Source organism: Schistocerca cancellata, chromosome 4 (genome assembly GCF_023864275.1).
Source record: "Schistocerca cancellata isolate TAMUIC-IGC-003103 chromosome 4, iqSchCanc2.1, whole genome shotgun sequence".
Classification (NCBI taxonomy): Eukaryota; Metazoa; Arthropoda; class Insecta; order Orthoptera; family Acrididae; genus Schistocerca; species Schistocerca cancellata.
In genome coordinates, this window is record NC_064629.1 from 832564310 (window position 1) to 832583458 (window position 19149).

Below are 19149 nucleotides of genomic sequence, written 5' to 3' on the forward strand. Positions count from 1 at the left end.
TACGACCGAGGCACACAGGGCCAACACCCGGCATCATGGTGTGGGGAGCGATCTCCTACACTGGCCGTACACCACTGGTGATCGTCGAGGGGACACTGAATAGTGCACGGTACATCCAAACCGTCATCGAACCCATCGTTCTACCATTCCTAGACCGGCAAGGGAACTTGCTGTTCCAACAGGACAATGCACGTCCGCATGTATCCCGTGCCACCCAACGTGCTCTAGAAGGTGTAAGTCAACTACCCTGGCCAGCAAGATCTCCGGATCTGTCCCCCATTGAGCATGTTTGGGACTGGATGAAGCGTCGTCTCACGCGGTCTGCACGTCCAGCACGAACGCTGGTCCAACTGAGGCGCCAGGTGGAAATGGCATGGCAAGCCGTTCCACAGGACTACATCCAGCATCTCTACGATCGTCTCCATGGGAGAATAGCAGCCTGCATTGCTGCGAAAGGTGGATATACACTGTACTAGTGCCGACATTGTGCATGCTCTGTTGCCTGTGTCTATGTGCCTGTGGTTCTGTCAGTGTGATCATGTGATGTATCTGACCCCAGGAATGTGTCAATAAAGTTTCCCCTTCCTGGGACAATGAATTCACGGTGTTCTTATTTCAATTTCCAGGAGTGTATATACTTCAGGGATGCAAATTATGTGAAACAATTCCATTTTTTGATCTGCCTCGATCGCAACTTCCCCTTAATCTTGAAACATCGATTTTAGACAAATGCAGACTTTCATAGATAATCGAACTTGATGAGTAATAGAACAGCCACATATCCGTATTTTAAAATGATATTTATTCGGTTTTAGTTGGATAGTTCCATGCAAAACGAGCAACGAAACATGTTCCCAAAAGATACTAAAATAAACTGAAATTAACGCTGAATAATTTAGAAAATTTGGTATGATCTGCAGTAACTTAATACTTTACCACCTAAAATGTATTTACTATTGTCAGTTTATTTCAAAGTGTTGATGATTTATTGAGAGTTGTAAATTTCACCCGGTAAATAAATAATAACCAATATACAAAACTAAATGACAAAATAAAGCCATTTAACAAAACTTAATATTTAGAAACTTTTAATGTTCCTGTCATCTCCCTCCCTGCTGAAACATGTTGTAGCTATGACATATAAAAGATTACTCAGCAGAGTATGTTGACACCAAAACACAGTTAAGACAGACTACTTGACTGCAAACGCTAAGAGATTAATGTCTCTGTCATATGTGAAGTTATAAAAAATGAAATGTTCGTATACGTGCACATAAAGGTGCTGAAAACCGCCATAAATATAAACAGATTCGATACAGCGTTCAATGTCTCGTTGTCTTTTTGCTTATTGGCGCCGGTGCATCTTTTGAGCATATCTTCGTTGAATAAAAATACGTATAATCAGTATAACTGAAATTAGAAAAACTTGAAAAAGTTCAAAAGTTATTTACAACAAAAAACCGAAGCAAACGCCGAAAACCCAATCTAAATACTATGTCAAAAAATCTGTAACTTAATAAGTTTGTTTGTGTGGCCATCATCCGCAGCAAACAGAGAAATATTCGTTTCGTAAATTCGTTTTGTTTCATAATCTACAAGTCTCGCATATTAGAATAAAATTATATCATTCTAAAGTCCAAAGAAGAGACCTTAAAGTAAAAGGCGAAACACAGCTGAAAGAAATAAAATACAGTGCAGCAAGAAAATGTGGTTTTTATTTACAAAACGAATATTTAATTTTTCTGTTCAGTATATTCATTCTAATGGTGTATTACCTAATACATAGCCACGCGGAGTCGCCGCGAGGTTTGATGTGCCATGTCACAGATTGCGCGGCCCCTCCTGCCGGATGTTCGAATCCTCCCTCGGGCATGTGTTTGTGTGTTGTCCTTAGCGTAAGTTAGTTTAAGTTAGTTTAACTAGTGTGTAAGTCTAGGAACCGATGACCTCAGCAGTTTGGTCCCTTAGGAATTCACATACACACACACACACACACACACACACACACACACACACACCTAAGACAGAGGTTACTTCAAAAATAAATGAGCCGAAACACTTCTGGCCAATATTTAAAAGAATTGTGTTCAGTAGTAAAGGTGGACGTTGCAGATAAATAACGCTGAGCGTTAGACCAGTGTACAGACTGTAGTTATTTCTGTTTGTCATGCTCACACAGTAGGTCGTGATCGCAAGTGTACGAAAGACAGCATCTTTCCACGTCGGACTTCGTAGCTGATCTTTAGTTAATTCGTAATTTCAGTTGTTACTACATTTTCTGTTGTGACTTCCAGTCGGCTGTTACTTCTAACCTATATCTTTCTTTTCTTCTATTAAGAATTGTAACGTGTATGCAAGCTTGATGTCGTAGCTTGATTTTTATGCTTGCTGTGTGGTTTCAGTGTATTAGATAGTTACCTGTTGTCTCCTTCTCTGCTGTGTCATCTTAAGTATGTCCGAAATTATGTAAACACTTTTGTAGATTTATTTTTTATTTTTGAGTCTTTATAAGTAATGTCGCTTTTTTATTATTACAGATAATGTCGTAAGTACAAAATTTATTCTTTTTAGCTACTAGTGTTTAAATGTATCACTCACACACTAAACAAAGTCAGAACCTCAAAGATAAACGCAACTATGTTATTTTAAGATGTTCAGCTACTATTCCCAGTATTTTTTTTGTATTATCATTTTCGTTATAGTATAGTGTACGTTCTTCTGTTCTGTGTCCCGCAAGAGCTGTTCTTAACTAACCTATGAAGCACGTTAGGAGAGCTATGTGTTAAATGTGCGCATGATTGTACATTTTGTATTGTTTGTGTCTGTCGTTGTGCCAGATACAACTTTTGCAGCGTGATAAACGATCGCTGAGCAACAACGCTGTAAACGTGAGCTCAGTCGCATCCCCGTACTGTAAGTAACTGTAGTTGCTCAGTTCTAGCGCTTTGCTGAGATTTGTCGTAGGCAGCTTAAAGTTAATGTATATGTCGCTTCTTCCTTTCTCTTTTTTTTTCTCTCACTGTCTGCCTCTTTGTCTCTAAAGCACACACATTCACACACACCACCCACGCACACACACACACCACCCACGCACACACACACACACACACACACACACACACACAATTCACCATTAGAAAAACAGACATTTATTTTTATTAATAATGTACTGGGTCGCCTGTGCTGTTATTACAACTTAATTTTTTTCGTAATTGTTTGGTATAAATCTTTGACAGTACGACGTCATGTACCTTTCTTGATGAACAGCAGTGAACACCAATGTTACAGAACACGTTATTGTTGCTATTTCTTATACAAAAGCCAGACTACTACACAGTTATTTAAGTAAAGTGTATAAGTTTATTACGGGTTGTGATCACTTTAAAATACAGTAGATTCCTAGAACGTATTCATATGTTATCATCCTGAAACATTGCAGTCCACAAGGCACCACATTTGGCACAAGAGCCACGGAGTTACAAGCAGTACACCCTGTGATGAAAATAACATGAGCAAAACAATAACATATATATATATATATATATATATACACTCCTGGAAATGGAAAAAAGAACACCTTGACACCGGTGCGTCAGACCCACCATACTTGCTCCGGACACTGCGAGAGAGCTGTACAAGCAATGATCACACGCACGGCACAGCGGACACACCAGGAACCGCGGTGTTGGCCGTCGAATGGCGCTAGCTGCGCAGCATTTGTGCACCGCCGCCGTCAGTGTCAGCCAGTTTGCCGTGGCATACGGAGCTCCATCGCAGTCTTTAACACTGGTAGCATGCCGCGACAGCGTGGACGTGAACCGTATGTGCAGTTGACGGACTTTGAGCGACGGCATATAGTGGGCATGCGGGAGGCCGGGTGGACGTACCGCCGAATTGCTTAACACGTGGGGCGTGAGATCTCCACAGTACATCGATGTTGTCGCCAGTGGTCGGCGGAAGGTGCACGTGCCCGTCGACCTGGGACCGGACCGCAGCGACGCACGGATGCACGCCAAGACCGTAGGATCCAACGCAGTGCCGTAGGGGACCGCACCGCCACTTCCCAGCAAATTAGGGACACTGTTGCTCCTGGGGTATCGGCGAGGACCATTCGCAACCGTCTCCATGAAGCTGGGCTACGGTCCCGGACACCGTTAGGCCGTCTTCCGCTCACGCCCCAACATCGTGCAGCCCGCCTCCAGTGGTGTCGCGACAGGCGTGAATGGAGGGACGAATGGAGACGTGTCGTCTTCAGCGATGAGAGTCGCTTCTGCTTTGGTGCCAATGATGGTCGTATGCGTGTTTGGCGCCGTGCAGGTGAGCGCCACAATCAGGACTGCATACGACCGAGGCACACAGGGCCAACACCCGGCATCATGGTGTGGGGAGCGATCTCCTACACTGGCCGTACACCACTGGTGATCGTCGAGGGGACACTGAATAGTGCACGGTACATCCAAACCGTCATCAAACCCATCGTTCTACCATTCCTAGACCGGCAAGGGAACTTGCTGTTCCAAGAGGACAATGCACGTCCGCATGTATCCCGTGCCACCCAACGTGCTCTAGAAGGTGTAAGTCAACTACCCTGGCCAGCAAGATCTCCGGATCTGTCCCCCATTGAGCACGTTTGGGACTGGATGAAGCGTCGTCTCACGCGGTCTACACGTCCAGCACGCACGCTGGTCCAACTGAGGCGCCAGGTGGAAATGGCATGGCAAGCCGTTCCACAGGACTACATCCAGCATCTCTACGATCGTCTCCATGGGAGAATAGCAGCCTGCATTGCTGCGAAAGGTGGATATACACTGTACTAGTGCCGACATTGTGCATGCTCTGTTGCCTGTGTCTATGTGATGATGATGATGTTTGGTTTGTGGGGCGCTCAACTGCGTGGTTATCAGCGCCCGTACAATTATCCAATCTTTGCTCAGTCCAATTTCGCCACTTTCCTGGATGATGATGAAATGATGAGGACAACACAAACACCCAGTCATCTCGAGGCAGGTGAAAATCCCTGACCCCGCCGGGAATCGAACCCGGGACCCCGTGCTCGGGAAGCGAGAACGCTACCGCGAGACCACGAGCGGCGGACCCTGTGTCTATGTGCCTGTGGTTCTGTCAGTGTGATCATGTGATGTATCTGACCCCAGGAATGTGTCAATAAAGTTTCCCCTTCCTGGGACAATGAATTCACGGTGTTCTTATTTCAATTTCCAGGAGTATATATATATATATATATATATATATATATATATATATATATATATATATATATATATATATATGTATATTTATCACTCAGTTACCTCCAAGTCTGATATCACAATACGGATGAGATTAGGATTGACGTCCCGTCGACAACGAGGTCATTTGAGACGTATCACAAGCTCAGATTAGGGAAAGATGGGGAAGGAAACCGGCCGCGCCCTTTCAAAGGAAACATCCCAGCGTCTGCCTGAAGCGATTTAGGGAAATCACGGAAAACCTAAAGGTCCGCCCCCGGTAGCTGAATGGTCAACGTGACAGAATGTCAATCCTGCGGGCCCGGGTTCGATTCCTGGCTGGGTCAGAGATTTTCTCCGCTCAGGCACTGGGTCCTAATCATCATCATTTCATCCCCATCGACGCGCAAGTCGACGAAGTGGCGTCAAATCGAAAGACTTGCACCCGGCGAACGGTCTGCCTGTCGGTAGGCCCTAGTCACACGACATTTACGGAAAACCTAAATCAGGATGGACGGACACAGGTCTGAACCGTCCTTCTCCCGTATGTGAGTCCAGTGTGCTAACAACTGCGCCACACCGCTCGGTCACTATTCTGAGATCAACAATAAATGAATCTCAGTCTCAGGAGGGATTCTATGAGTGTTATCGAAAAAAGGTATTTTAGCGGAAAATACAATTTTACGCCTATTTTCACCGTAATACGAAAAAGGAAGGAAAATTGGAGTGTTAAAGTAACGTTGGCGATAAAGTATGTCGAGACGGATCATAACCTCTGGTTGGAGTAGGGATGAGGCAGGACCCTCGATGCGCACTTTTGAACGAAACAATTCAGTCGCAAAAATTTAGAAAAACCTCGGAAAACCTGAATTAATATGGCCGGACGAGTATTTGGACACCAAGTCCTTTCTCGTGTTAGCCAGGTTTCTTAACTGCTGCGTCACCTCGTTCGGTAAGATTATTCGATTTCATTTTTCTCCTTAAAGTGTACCCAGAAATGCAGGAATTACATTCCTACAGTTATGAGAATTAACAAAATCTCCGTGGGGTCTATTCATGCAGATATGAGATATTATTGTTGCTGGGCTCTAATGTTAAGTAACTACACTATATATATCCTTGTCTAGCAGACCGCGTGGAATAGCCGCGCGGTCTGGGGCGCGTTGTCATGGTCCATGTGGCTCCCCCCGTAGGAGGTTCGAGTCCTCCCCCGGGCATGGGTGTGTGTGTTGTCCATAGGGTACGTTACTTTAAGTTAGATTAAGTAGTGTGTAGGCCTATGGACCGCTGACGTCAACAGTTTGGTCCCATAAGATCTTACCACAAATTTTCTTCTCTAGCACATTTCGCTTAAGCTTCGTAGCTGTCGCACAGTGAAGATCTGTTTTCGTCCTTTACACTCCTTAGCTGATAACAGAAATAGATGCTTGTGATCTTCACTTTATAAACTGTTGTCTTAATATGCCACTAAAAAGATGTGGCTTTTCGATTAGGTGATTCTACTTGAGAAATACCACGCTCTTCCCTCTTTGAAAAGCAAATAGTTTCTAAATGTTAAATACTACAGTAAATAAACGTGATTTGAGAATGCATACCGAAGGTGAAACTCGCTTAAAAGATATGTGACTGCCCTTCGTAGACGAAATCATCTCTCGCTAATCCCAACAACAAGTCAGAGTTTGTCTGGGGAAAGAGCAAAGAAGTTAAGTTCCCGGACTGATCCGCGCTCATATTCCTAGCCTTCACTTTTAGCACACATGGGCTTAAACGTAGTTTCTCCAATGCTGTGTTGGATATCAAGCAACTGATTTCCTCCAGCGAACCCAATCAGCTGCCTGGTTTTCAGTTTCCTCTCAGTTTATATCCATATACTGAAGATCCCTGCAGAGAGAACGTTTCCAGGTATTAAAAGGTCTTCTTCTACGTCTGTATCCACCCGTTCGTTTGCACGACAGTGCTGATATGGTGATATTTCCACCTGCTTGCATCTTTTTGTGAAAGGTTGCATTGGAAACAGTAACAAGCGTAATATTGCTGTAGTACTCCTCTTTCCTCGAATCCCGTAAAAAATAAGTGCATAATTCCAATTAAAAAGCCGTAATTGCCTAATACCTGATAAATAAGGAAGGTTCAATTATTGACCATACAGCATACGTCACCTAGTAATATGCTGTAACTTATCGAAAAATTCTATAGATATAACAACGAGTTAGTTGACATCTGTATTGTATTGAACTGAGGACCTAGAAACGACGGATAGGCTTCATCCCCTCCATAGCCCTCAGTGGTACACAGCCCCACAACAGGCGACAGCAGTCCACTCACCCCACCGCCGCCACACACCGAACTCAGGGTTATTGTGCGGTTCAGTCCCCAGTGGATTTCCCCGGGGAATGTCTCACACCAGACGAGTGTTAACCCCAAATGTTTCCGTGGTAGAGTGATTATGGTGTACGCGTACGTGGAGACAGTTTTGGGCAGCAATCGCCGACATAGTGTAACTGAGGCGGAATAAGGGGAACCAGCCAGCATTCGTCGAGGTAGATGGAAAACCGCCTTGAAAACTATCCACAGACTGGGCGGCACACCGGACCACGACACTAATCCGCCGGGCGGATTCGTGCCGGGGACCGGCACACCTTCCCGCCCGGAAAGCAGTGCGTTAGACCACTCGGCTAATCGGGCGGGTTAGTTGACATCTGAGTATACCATACACACATACATAGCCGCGGTTCGCGCGGCTCCCCCCGTCGTATGTTCGCGTCCTGCCTCGGGCATGGGTGTGTGTGTGTTGTCCTTAGCGTAAGTTAGTTCAAGTTCTATTAAGTAGTGTGTAAGCCTAGGGACCGATGACCACAGCAGCTTGGTCCCACAGGAATTTACCACAAATTTCCAAATTTTCCTCACATACATACACACATATTCAGCAGTGACAGGTTCTGAAGACTACGCGCTGCTTCCCCAGACTGCCTCTATTCCTTTCTGTTTTGTGTTCGGTTCCTCCAGGTGTCATCAGTCCCCAGAGTTGGCAGGTCCTTGGCCAGGTCGTACATCCAGCGCTACTTTGGTCGTCCTATGGGACATCTGTTGTTTGGTTTCACCTCAAGTGCTTTCTTCACTTTTCTTCCTTCTGGCATACGGGCTACATGGCCCGCCCCCTGCATTCTGTAGGATTGTTCGTTGTTGTATCAAGAGGTAGATTTCCTTACTCTTTCTATCCCTCCATTCGCCTTCATCTAAGATCGGCCTCATATCTCCCTCATTACTCTTCTTTCAAATGTTAACAGTTTTCCCTTTTCTCGTTTACTCATGCTCCAGGTTTCTGAACCATCCATGACTCCTGAGCGTATCACTGTGTTATCTCGATGGGATGCATCCAGAATGGTTGTTACCAGTTGTCCTAAATGAGGTGTGATTTGTTTGTTCAGCTTACATTACTTCTGTTTACACTGTTCCTATGCGTACAATGTATCGATCAGTTGTTGTAAGAATAAAAATTATTACCGAAGAAAACACTCGTTGCGTTCCATCGTCTCTAAAACTAACGAAAGATTTCATCAGGTTACCTTCCATTCAGAAAGCTGTTGCACTCAGCGACTGTTATATTGACTTGTAAATTATAGATTGCAGCGATCAGTCGTCCTTTTTAAATTTTGTTATTATTTTCGCTCAATGCATGTAATTCCCTGTTGGTCGGGCTTCATCCACAGTTGAACTGTGGATGAAGCCTGACCAACAGGGAATTACATGCATTGAGCGAAAATAGTATCATTGAGAATGGCTAGCTTCTAGCCAAAATCTTGATCTGCACAATAAAATTTAAAAAGTACGACTGATCGCTGCAATCTATAATTTACAAGTACAAAACGAAAGATTTCTTCTCATGCTGTGAACTAGACTACTAGTTTTCTTATTTGCATCGATTTTCTGTAACCTCCATTTCCTTCACATACGTTTAGGACAGTCGCTTTCATGGACCTTCTGTTCCAAAACTTTTAGCAAGATTGTTTCAATATATCCACGGTTTTTAAGTTTCAGTCTTTAAAAAAATTTCGCCTTCTAAGTGTAATGTTTCTATATCGTTCAACAGAATTTGCGTTTTAGTGTGTTTATTATCAACCAGTTATTAATTCTGAAAAACTGTTTAATTTCTACGACTGTAGCACGAAACTCACGATTTATTCATGTCCCTATATACCTGTGCCACTGTATCCCCCCAACAGCAACGTTTTTCTTCTCTTAGCGATGCCCTTGAGTTCTGTTATTAGTATTAATTTTGTTTTTTTTTTATTTATCTTCAATCTGTATTGTTGGCTAGCAGAACTCACTTTTAGCAATAATCTCTGGAGATATGTCATAACATCTGCAGTAGGAGAGTGTCGTTCGCATATTGTACTTTGATTGAAACTTCCAAGACTTTAAAAACTTCCACTAGTTCTTCAGCTGTGCAATTCCATTAATCAACATTTTATTTTCTTGTTTCCTCACAAAACACTGCCTGAGAACCTTGGTCCAAAACATGTTCGCCTAAAAACAATGATAACTGTACATTCTACATCAGACGTCATCTCTTAAGTAATGTGGTATTGTTGGTCAAACCTATTTAACTCTTTGGACTACGCACCCACGATTTCACTGATGTTTTTCTGCTCCGTGTTCACTGAATTATGCCGCTCGGCCTATACCGTGGAAACCATGGACGATACAACGCTTATACAATGCCACAGGCGCCATACACTCTCATCCCATTCATAGAATGAGGTCCAGTCCGTGAATTGTCAGTCTATTGGACATTTCTAGAGTCTTTAGCCATGCAACTGAAATAATACCAGGTGCAACTAATTCAAGTGCAACTAATCACGGAGTTCCAGTGTGGCCTGTAATTACCTTATAGCAGCGAAACTTGGTAGATACGCTAATGCGTCGGTGAGGAACAGATTTACGCTGGAAAGAAGTTAGTTCCAATTTTGGCCACCAACTGCAAGTCTGGTGCTGTACGGCATCTCGTCGACGTCTCCGGTGCTCATATTGAACAAACTGTGCAAACGTTGGTTAATAACAAAATTAACATAATGCGTTTCTCACTTGTTTGACCTTCTTGCCCATGTCCCATCCCTAGTCCATTACATACGGAAACAGTCCTACGCGTCTTCCTTGCAGTCACAGCGCCAGATTTGCGCGTGGTGGCCAAAACTGGAACTAATTGTTTTCCAGTGCAAATCGTTTCAGCATTAACGCATTAGAATACCTACCAAGTTTCGCTGCCATACGATAATTACATCCCGCACTGGACGTCTGTGACTAGCTGAACTTCGATTATAACCACCCGGTACTTACACCAAGCGGGTCGTTTCCACGCATGAAGTTGCAAAGGACGTCGGAGACGCAGTACGTGCATGCTGTTTGGTGAATCGTCACGAATGTACGGAGCGGAATGTAATGGTTAACACGTTGACTCCCGCGAGACCGCCGGCAGACACACTGAGGTTCACGCCTACGCCGTGTGCCCGCCGGTAGCCACACGCTAAGCACTGTTCAACACAAGATATAGTGCAGCACTGTGCATTAATTTGTACTTCTTGCCGGGGTCTACAGGAAATCAGGTACATACCTTGTTCAACGTTTTGAACTTACTGTTTCGCAACTCTACACAATATCGAACGATATGCTGTACTCCCAGAGTGAAGCATGCGGACGGCGGTGGCCTCGCAGCGATCGACGTGTTCAGACAATGAGCTTGTATTCGCGTGGAGGGGTCATAAATCTCTGTCCGATCACCCTGCTCTAGGTTTTCTGTAGGTTCCCTACAGCATTTGTAGCGTATTTTTCATTCAATAAAGCTGTGGACTATTAGCCGTTCTTGAAGTTTTAGAGCTAAGGTTCCTTTTCTAACGACATAAACGTCATAAGACAGTAAATAGCCAAGACGACTATTCGTATCAAACATGACCTCATATGCGAAATCTTCTTTCTGAAATTCTGTCCAAACCTCCATTGTAAAATTTTGTAGCCCTCGTACTGTTCCTAAAACCCTGTCCACATTATAGTAGCCGGCCGCGGTGGCCGAGCGGTTCTAGGCGCTTCAGTCCGGAACCGCGCGACTGCTACGGTCGCAGGTTCGAATCCTGCCTCGGGAATGGATGTGTGTGATGTCCTTAGGTTAGTTAGGTTTAAGTAGTTCTAAGTTCTAAGGGACTGATAACCGCAGATGTTAAGTCCCATAGTGCTCAGAGCCATTTGAACATTATAGTAAACACATCTGATGTGCACCTTCCTCATCATTCGTCACCTCACAAGCAGCACATCTGCAATTTAAAAGTTCACACATCTTCTCCTATCCAACAACTGAGGCATTGACATATGAATGGTCGTAGCTGACAAAAATTCCAGTATTCAGGTTTTGTATCGAGAAGATAGTATGTGGGCCTGCCAGTGGCACGGAGAAGGTAGTATGTCTAGATATAATCAAACTTAGCTGAAAACGTAATTGCTAGATAGCGTAAGTAGTTGTGTGCAGAGCTGTTGGCGCAGACAAGGTAGTATGTCTCGGCAACAGAGCGCGTCTAGACGTGTTGGTAACAAGTAGTTGTGATACAGTTCTGTTTTGCTACATCAGTATGCCCCCAAAAACTCCCCCATTTAGAATGGTAAATTGAAATTACTGACTCTTTACTCTTAATTTACTGTGTAGTGTGTGTTTAAGCAAGTTCGTTTATACAAAAAATTCTTTACTAGGCACTATACAGTATAAGTGCCAGTACAAGTGTCGTGAATTAACTTGAGAGAGTATAAGAAAATTCGTACAGAATTTTGGAAAGAAACAGCTGATGTACAGAGAAGGAATGAGTCTCATTCATATCGTGAATATTCAGAGAAGGAAAATACGATGATCGAACCTGAAGTAGGAGGCAAGTTTTTGTCACATACTGCTTACCCTCCGACAGTGGCCATGAGCAAGTTTGCAGTAGATCTTTTAAAAATATGTAGGGGCTATCAGACGAATGTCTGTACATTGTGACAGAGAAGGAGAAAAAGGGAGCGCAAATATCTGAAGATCACCGGGGTAAAAACCCTTATTATCTGCATTAAACTTCCTTGATGAGAAGTGTCACGCATTTTACCAGAAAATTTGTCCATAAAATTCAAATAACCTTAATTCTGACTTTGGATAAGGAGTGGCTCTGAATGTTTAATATATAGAAAGCGGATTTCATAGACAAAAACACGCCAAATTTTGCAGATGTTACTTATAGCACGGAGCATGAGTCTATGCCTCCCATTCCAAGCAGTCTGTAATAATGTTAGTGGAAACGAAATCATAAATTTGTTGTTTGGAGCCGGCCGTAGTGGCCGAGCGATTCTAGGCTCTTCAGTCTGGAACCGCACGACCGCTACGGTCGCAGGTTCGAATCCTGCCTCGGGCATGGATGTGTGTGATGTCCTTAGGTTAGTTAGGTTTAAGTAGTTCTAAGTTCTAGGGGACTGATGACCGCAGATGTTAAGTCCCATAGTGCTCAGAGCTATTTGAACCATTTGTTGTTTGGTTTCCCTGAAAAGTTTTCTTTAAGGCTGTTACTACCTTTGCCATGTCAGTGCCTCAATTGACCTTACCCACAACACCAGAGAAAATGCTGATTATAGAAGGTCTCGCACGATTTACAACGTCCTTCATCACAACATTTACAACCTTAATGGTAAACCATCAGACAATTTCCCGTAGCCTACATATACACACTGTGATTAATACGTCTCAGTATTACTGCTTTTCTCTGTGCCACCCAAACTGACCGTTTATTTTCCTGATTAATACCTATACATATACGTATGTGTTTCGTGTGTACATGCGGGTGCTACTTGCAACAGAAGCACTTTCGACTTTTGGAGGTTGACCTGTCAAATCTCAAGGTATTGACAGTAACCTAGTGGGTTTTATCCTCAACTATCAGATATGTTGTATGCTTTCTAAAGCCAAGGGAGAGTGTCAGCTCATTTAATCTATGGACTACTTACCTTATTCTGTAAGTGCTATCTCTGTTCCATGAAGATGGAGGTCTTGATGTGATCTGATGAGAATAATAAATAGTATGTGCTAAGCAATTGAGACACTGTATTTTGGCGACTTCAACCAGTACAAAAAATCATATTTTTTGTGTATACTACACAATCATGACCTTGTTCTCTGAGTTAAGACTTTCTTATTGATTTACTACTATTTTGGTTACAGGAGCCTTGGAAAGACGATGGCGACTAGTATTCCAACTCCAGGCGGCCCCATCGCAGATGTATAGGACAAGCACTCCAGAATGAGTGAGACACCACAGAAGAGACTAAACGATTGAGAAGGAAGGTTCTTGCTGAGAGCACAGTAATTTTCTTTCATTGACACGTCTATCATACCTATTTCATTCGGTTAATTTTAAGGAGTTCTAATACACAATTTTTGACACACTTTTGCATGTTTCTATTTTTTAGGGGGGGAAGAGGTTTTGAAGACCATATTCTCCGTTACTGACCATAAGTAATCAGTTTATCTTTCCAAATACAATAATTTTTCTCGGCACAGTAAGGAATGTAATGTGAATCATGTTTGGTCACTTTGTCGGATGATACTGCTATAGGTGCTATCTTGCTAAATAATGGACATATTGTTATATTTTCAAAATGTCTTTCATGCTAACGTTAGCAATTGTATTTGTAATATTTGTGTGGAAACAAACAAGTTGAGTGGTTTCTGAAGTAATGTTTTTCAAAGAAACATCTGTTACAATGTTGTTGAACATATTCTGTCGTAAGAGTGGAGAGAAAATCCCACAACGTTCATGATTTATAGTGAAATATTTTATCCATAAACACATATTCTAATGAGTGATGTATTATGTTGCTGTCGTTCAGAATCTTTAACTTTGGTACTTTATAAGAAGAGTGCTGGTTTGTTAATTGTTGAAACTGTTCCATAAATGGTAAATATCACAAATGTTTTAAAATCAACAACTGAAACAATAATTTTATGCGATGAGTTTGTAGCTTTTTAGTATCGATTCAACCAACGAACTCTTGCAATACTGCATATATATCAAGCAACATGAAAGTGCTTTGACATAAAACTAATTACAAGTCGAATGATGAAACTGAGTGATGCTGTTGTAATAAGTGTAATGTAACAGTTAGTGCTTTTTGATGCCATGTATGATTTAGTAACAAATATTTACAGTTTTCCTATAGTAACATAAAACAAAGCCTGCCCAACAACAAATTTTTATATGAATCTGTTGTTTATCATTTTCATTAAGTGAAATGAAGTTATCTCTGACAATCTCGATGGAACGTTTAGATAAGTAGCTCTTGTTCAGTGTAAACTTAAGCACCAAATAAGATTAAACTACTCATCACTGAATCGAGTAAGGACAAAAAAGTCTGTGATCTAGAAACAGTTTAAAATACTCTGTGTGACTATTAGAAAAATGGTAAGCAAATAATGGTAAACTAGTATATTATGCAGATCTCCAACTAGCAGCTAGAAATTATTATGTGACTGACACCGCCCACTGGTAACGTTCTCCAATGATAAATGTTTTGCATAAATAAAATCTAATTCACTGTGTAAAGCAATCTTAGACGTAGAAATTTTAGCTTATGATAGAGGTTTAATCGTTCTATAATTCCTGTTGAATTGCAATGAAGGCTTCATTTCAAAGCATTTAATTAAATACAAATTTAATTCCGTCCAGAGCTGCATCCTACAAATCTCTTCAAAACAGTGGCAAGGATTTGTTGCTGTACAAAGTAAGAAATGTGACAGGATAGTTGGATGAATATAAACAGTTAACTGAATCTCATCTAGTTGTGCTGCTAATAGAAGCAATAGGCTTTTGCAAACGTTGTTCTATAGTTATATAAGTAATAGACATTAAAAATATACCGGAAATCCGTTTTAGAACAGCTCTCATTAATTAAATGTAAATAGGTAGTGTCACATCTCACTCATTTTTGTGCACTTAATAGTAACAGGCAAATCAATTTGAAATTCATTTCTCATGTAATTATCTCAACTAGCTATGCTGTTTCTAAATTAAGAAACGTACTTGTGTTGAGAAAGCCTTAAACTGTGTGGCATTGTTGCATGATATATTTTTGTAAACGTTTTCATTTTTAATAACTTTTAACCATTCCGAAAAAATAATTTATCACAAATATGGGAGCGTATCTTTGTTTCTATGGAAGCGTTCTTAAACTGGGAATGGATTCAAAAATTTTTTGTAACTATCTCTACCTTATTATAGCTGTAAAAATTGTGCATCGAAACACACCCAGCTGGCTGTGAAATAAGCTAAGTACCCTAGAATTTTAGAACTTCATAGAGCATATATGACCCAGAAAACAGTAATAATAGTAGAACAAAAGTGAGTCATGTGTCAGAAAATACTATTTATACCTGTCAGGAGTGACATTTAAAGAAGTTTGGAAAATGGTTACAGGTCATTATTATCTCTGGATTCAAGCCATAGAATTTGCGGGTGAAATATATTATATTAGCTTTTTATAACTCATATTATATAAATTAATGAACAATATTCAACGTACGTGGAGCTTTCGACAAAAAATGTTTATACCACACAAGAGAAGGCTGAAAAATGTATTCTATGAACTAAATAAACATGTGGTCCAGTTTGTGGTATTAGTGTTGTGACTACCGCTTCTTCAATGCCAACGTGACAGATTCAGTGCAATAAATCTTGTCTATTTAAACTCACAGAATGCAAATAATACTCACTATTTCAATAGAAGAACGTTAAATTTTCACTGAATTTTGCGAATGGTAGTAGCTATGCACATGTAAGGATGACGACGTGGAAGTGATGTGGCTAATGCAATACATTATTATACTTCTGATGAAGTTGTTGACGCTTGCATTGTTGGTTGAATTTTGCTACCTTTATTTTTAATATATCTTTTGATATTTGGAAATGAAGTGGAGTCTTTTGTATCATATAATCTCTTCTGCTAATGCATTCCACACACCACTACAGCTGAGTCATTTTTGCTGTTGAGGTCAATTTCCAGCTTCAGTCAATTTCGGAACTGGAGCTTAACATACATTACAGAATTGTTAACTATGTAGCTACGTTCAGTACCTCACTGAAATATTTTTAATGAGAATGTATACTTTTGTAACGACTTCTGGTGTATCTGCAGTTATGCGTTCATGTCATGATTTAACTTTTGGTTTCTTGAGAAAATGGAATGTACTTAATAATCAATTTGATAAACTGCAACTCCAGACTAGTCCACAATGTATCTGGATCTCTTTGCATGTAATTCTTAACACCAGAAGATTGTATGGTATCATTTATGTATTTAACACCAGAATGCTGCAGAAAGGTACAATATCTCCGATTAATCTTGAATTTCTTTTTTGAATTGTTTTCGATAGAAAACTATGTAACTGCAACTTAGCTTTTATTTTCATACATTATATGTGAGAACGTATTCTAATTTGGAAGTGACTACTTTATCATGAACATTAATTTTGTTTCCTTGCAACTTCAGAGGCTGCTCATTTAAACATATGAAACAAACTAGTGTAAAGCCCAGTTTTATTTTGTTCAAGAATGTGTATTTCTTTCTATATTGTACACATCTATATTTCCAATCTCAGGTCGTGATGTAATTCCTTCCGCAATATAATATAACAATCACAAATTTTTTGATGTACTTTTATACAACAGAAGTATGAGTTCGCAATTAACTGGAAATTCACCAGAAATCGAAGCTGTTATGGATGATGGTACAAGCTTCCCCAACCAGTTATTCAGTGTGTGTGTGAACTGTATAAAAAAGAGATGCTTTTTTATCATTCTATAGAGTTTAGGGGATGCCACTGAGTGGTCTTCATTACTAAAGCAATATCGTGCATAATGCATTTGTAAATGGGATGCCTGCTATCCTGAGGAGACATAATATGTACCTTTATGCCCATCATCAAGTCCAAATGTTTTTTATTGTTCTGGCACATGGTTATACTATGAAAATTTTGTTACTTGTAAGTTCGCTTTTGTAAGGAATCATATTCTGCATATTGTTATTAATAAATTAATTGCCATTCTTTCAGACTGAGTTATGAATTTTTACAAATATTAACGACTGCTGTCTCTCAAATGCATGATGTTTTCATCGTTATAACGGAAGTTGTTTGGCCTTCAAGCAATGACAATATTAAAAAATTGAAAAACTGAAATAAATGTGATCACTGTCTTCAAAGGTATGTTCTGAGCCTAAAGTGAAAGTGTCACAAGACACACGACAAACACGAAATTTTCAATTTCTAACACCAGTATCATTTCCTTTAAGTTGTCAGCCTTGTATCTATACTTTTACAGTTTACCGTTTCCATTAACTTACGCCTTCCTGTCACAACCCTATATCCAAAACAGTTTCCTCCATTCATTTTTATGTTTGCTACCTTAAGGCAATTTCACAGCCACTCCTCTCACCCATTCCTGGATGACTCAGATTATGCCTCATCAGGGCATCCAATTTTAAACTTTGTTCTGTGAGATCACGCCTCAGATGCTTTCAGCGTTCTTGTTCTTACACGTTTACATCCAACTTCATTCGGGAAATGGGATTCAAAATTTTCTCTGAAAAGTAAAATACAAAGTAAATCCTGGTACTTGAATTTGAACATTTAGTGTGATTTTACTTCTTAAATAATATAATTCTCTTTTATTTTCTACAGTAATGCCTCAGTATTAGAATCAAATAACCTATTATTCACATTTATGTGGTACTGCATAACTTTCTCCCTCGTTTTGTTTACTCTGATGTTAATTGATTAATAATTAATCTATTTTTCCATTCAAAAACTGCTATATACCTTCCTTGATCCCAACTAAAACGCCAATGTTATCTACATTTCCTTTACATACTACTGTAAAGTGCATGACAGAGGGTACCTTGAGTTGTTACTTCGAACTTCTTTGGACTAAAAGTTACTAGTGACTTCAAGGCGTTACTTCTTCAGCAAAGTAAAATTTCTGCGTAATGCGAACACCCAAACATCTTTCACATACACAAGCGAGTTCGAGCTACACTATAGGAACAACACAGTCGCTGAGTTTTTCCAAGCTCGATGAACCAGCGTCCCACCAAACACAACTACGTTCTTGTGGGTAAGTATTTGCATAACTAGTATGGTCATGAAAAATTCACAGTGGTCTCGAGGATAATTTGTTATTACAGTAAACCTATTACCACAATTACTACACATTTATGTTGAAAATTATTTCATCTGTACAGTACCGTGAAGTGGCAATATGCCCAGTAGCCTTCGAAATCATTCTCATAAGAAATTGATAAGGTTATTTGTTGACTATGGTATATCTTCAATTATTTTCCAGTTTTAGTGCGTATTTTTCCATTAAGCAGTTATTCAGTTCCTTGTAGCTAGCTGTATGGATACTGCCAACGGAATCATATATTTTCTACGCTGTAACAAAATTACAAATCGCCTTAGATCATGTTTCCTTCTGGTATTGTATTTGCAAATATCACTCCTAGTTTTAAACTCGAATGGATTGTTGAGGATAAATTTAAAGACAAAGTAAATGTACTGGGAGCTGGTAATTTTCATCCCCAACTGTTCTAACGGTGAGGTACAAGACGTCAACTCCACACATAATTTAAGGTTGGAAGTTCAAGTTGCCACTTTTCCATGTTTGCGTATTAAATTTGGGAAAGAGAAAACATTGTGTTTTGCTGAAGGCTAAGTTTTAAAACTCAGATTATACTTACTTTTTCGTGCGAAGGTACAATTTGCCTAAAGTACTATCTGTTAGACCCACCCCTGACTACGTTAGCTTATTGACCTTTCATCCTCATTTTTTGGGTATTAGCTACAGTTTCCCAGATTAAATTTTTTGCAGCA

The 19149-nt window shown here is 40.6% G+C and overlaps 1 protein-coding gene across 10 annotated transcripts in view; it reads left to right on the top strand.

Annotated features, from left to right (window-relative positions):
• The window catches only part of LOC126184899 (protein tipE), a 230645-nt gene extending 213312 nt beyond the window's left edge, over window positions 1–17333 (top strand). For all 10 annotated transcript variants that reach the window (XM_049927540.1, XM_049927545.1, XM_049927542.1 and 7 more), the window contains one exon: window positions 13450–17333. In XM_049927540.1, the coding sequence (XP_049783497.1) occupies window positions 13450–13513 (64 nt within the window). In that variant the 3' untranslated portion in view covers window positions 13514–17333. The remainder of the gene's footprint in view (window positions 1–13449) is intronic.
• Window positions 17334–19149: the final 1816 nt, after the last annotated feature.